The 1,753-nt window shown below is 41.0% G+C and overlaps 1 protein-coding gene across 1 annotated transcript; it reads right to left on the bottom strand.

The window, feature by feature from the left end:
* Positions 1-1,409: 1,409 nt before the first annotated feature.
* LOC105558761 lies at positions 1,410-1,745 on the bottom strand. Its single transcript, XM_012006657.1, has one exon. The coding sequence runs from the start codon at positions 1,743-1,745 to the stop codon at positions 1,410-1,412; it is 336 nt and encodes a 111-aa protein (XP_011862047.1).
* Between the last annotated feature and the right edge of the window lie 8 nt (positions 1,746-1,753).

The raw sequence follows: 1,753 nt of genomic DNA, 5'->3' as shown, positions 1-1,753 counted from the left end.
TTTTTTTCCGTGCATTATTGAAAAAAAAATTTTTTGCACTTTAAAAATTAAAAAATCAATAACTTGGAAAATTTACATATCATATTAAAAAGAAAAAATACGTGTCATTTTTTTTCCTTTCTAGAACGAGAAAAAAAATTTTCAGGCGAATCAAAATTTTGATTGTAAATCTGATATGGAATGACCCATATATTGCAGGGTTAATTCATGTGTTAAAAGATCAGTTAAAAAGATCAGAAATATTATACAAATTTTTACTTCACCTTCAACACTTATTTACGCAGTATTCCGCGCGACTAACATAAAAAGTTGATTTATGCAATTTAGTTTAATTACATAACAGATATTTATGCAAATAACTTTGGCAACATTGCCATCAGTTGTACACTAAATTTACATTTTCCAGCGAAGACTATACTGTCTCATCAATTATTTCTACAATAATGAGTTATTTGTTGCGAGTGTTAAATTACCATTAATATGCATTGTGAAGTATTTATATAGATAACGTTATTATTAAAATTTTCCATTTGAGTTACACATAAATTCATAAATTACGTCAATCGTGACTTGTAGATTGTATGGAAATTTTTATTAGTAAGATAAGCATACAGGGTACGCCGTGAGAATCCGGACAAAAATAGTTTTATGCAAAAAGTTGTTTATTTAAGTCAATATACAGGGTAGTCACAACATTTGTGCCAGAGCTCGTGAGAAGGTAGAACGGATCGAGATGAACAGAAAAGTCCTGAACCATTTGCAATTTTCGCAATAGTTAACGAGTAATTAATTATCAAAAATCGTCGTCTTTGCCCTGCCCACTGTCCAATTCGAGCGCGTGGCGAGATGTGACCGCACGGCGATCGATGATGACTACGTTTCCACCGAGGGTCAGAGTCGGGCTAGAGTCGGGTCAGAATCGGGTTGGGGTGAGCGTTTTTGCGGTGGAAACACCAAACCCCAACCCGATTATGACCCTACTCTAGCCCGACTCTGACCCTCGGTGGAAACGTAGTCATTGCCAGGCGAGGGTTGGGGACGCGAGTCGCGGGAACGGCGACGTAAGCTCGTCGGCAACGGCGCGCACATATAAGTCCAGTAGATATAAACCAAAAGTGTACAGGGACAGATACGATGCGGCCAGGCCCATCAGCAACGTATGTAAAATCATGTATGCTATAAAGATCGTAAACCGCAAACATAAGTCGCTCCAACCACTTGACTCTACAGGGGGAAGGGCGGTTGAACATAACTGTCCCCCTAGTAGAGCGCAGGAAGAGGAAGCCACACTCTCTCTAATGGGCCCAGCTGACGCAAGATTGAAGTTAAGATATAAGAAAGAGAAGTAGAAGAATAGAACAAAGCGCAGTCTGAGTCCTTTTAGGGCTATTTACAATAGTTGGGACTAATTAATCCGCAATGTCCGACAAATCGGCGTCGCCACGCTCCCGAGCTCTTTCTGCATTCTCCTTACGCAACATTATTCTGGAGCAGAATTTGGAGAATGCAGACCAGTTCTCTTTCCTCTCCAAAATTAAATGAAGAACGGACTCTAGGGTCAGATCAGGAGTGCCAAGCACCTCGACCAACTCCGCACGCTCATCCGACCAGGCTGAACAACTACCGAGGGTGTGATCAGCAGTATCCTCCGCCAAATCACAATGCCAACAGGTTGGGTCGTTACCTTTCCCGATCCTGTGAAGGAAGGAGGCAAAACATCCATGACCAGACAGGACCTGAGTCATGTGGAAAT

This window comes from Vollenhovia emeryi, unplaced genomic scaffold, assembly GCF_000949405.1.
Source record: "Vollenhovia emeryi isolate VEMERY1.0 unplaced genomic scaffold, V.emery_V1.0 DF947081.1, whole genome shotgun sequence".
NCBI lineage: Eukaryota > Metazoa > Arthropoda > Insecta > Hymenoptera > Formicidae > Vollenhovia > Vollenhovia emeryi.
Note: the sequence above shows the minus strand (reverse complement) of the source record. Positions and strands in the feature narration are given on the sequence as shown.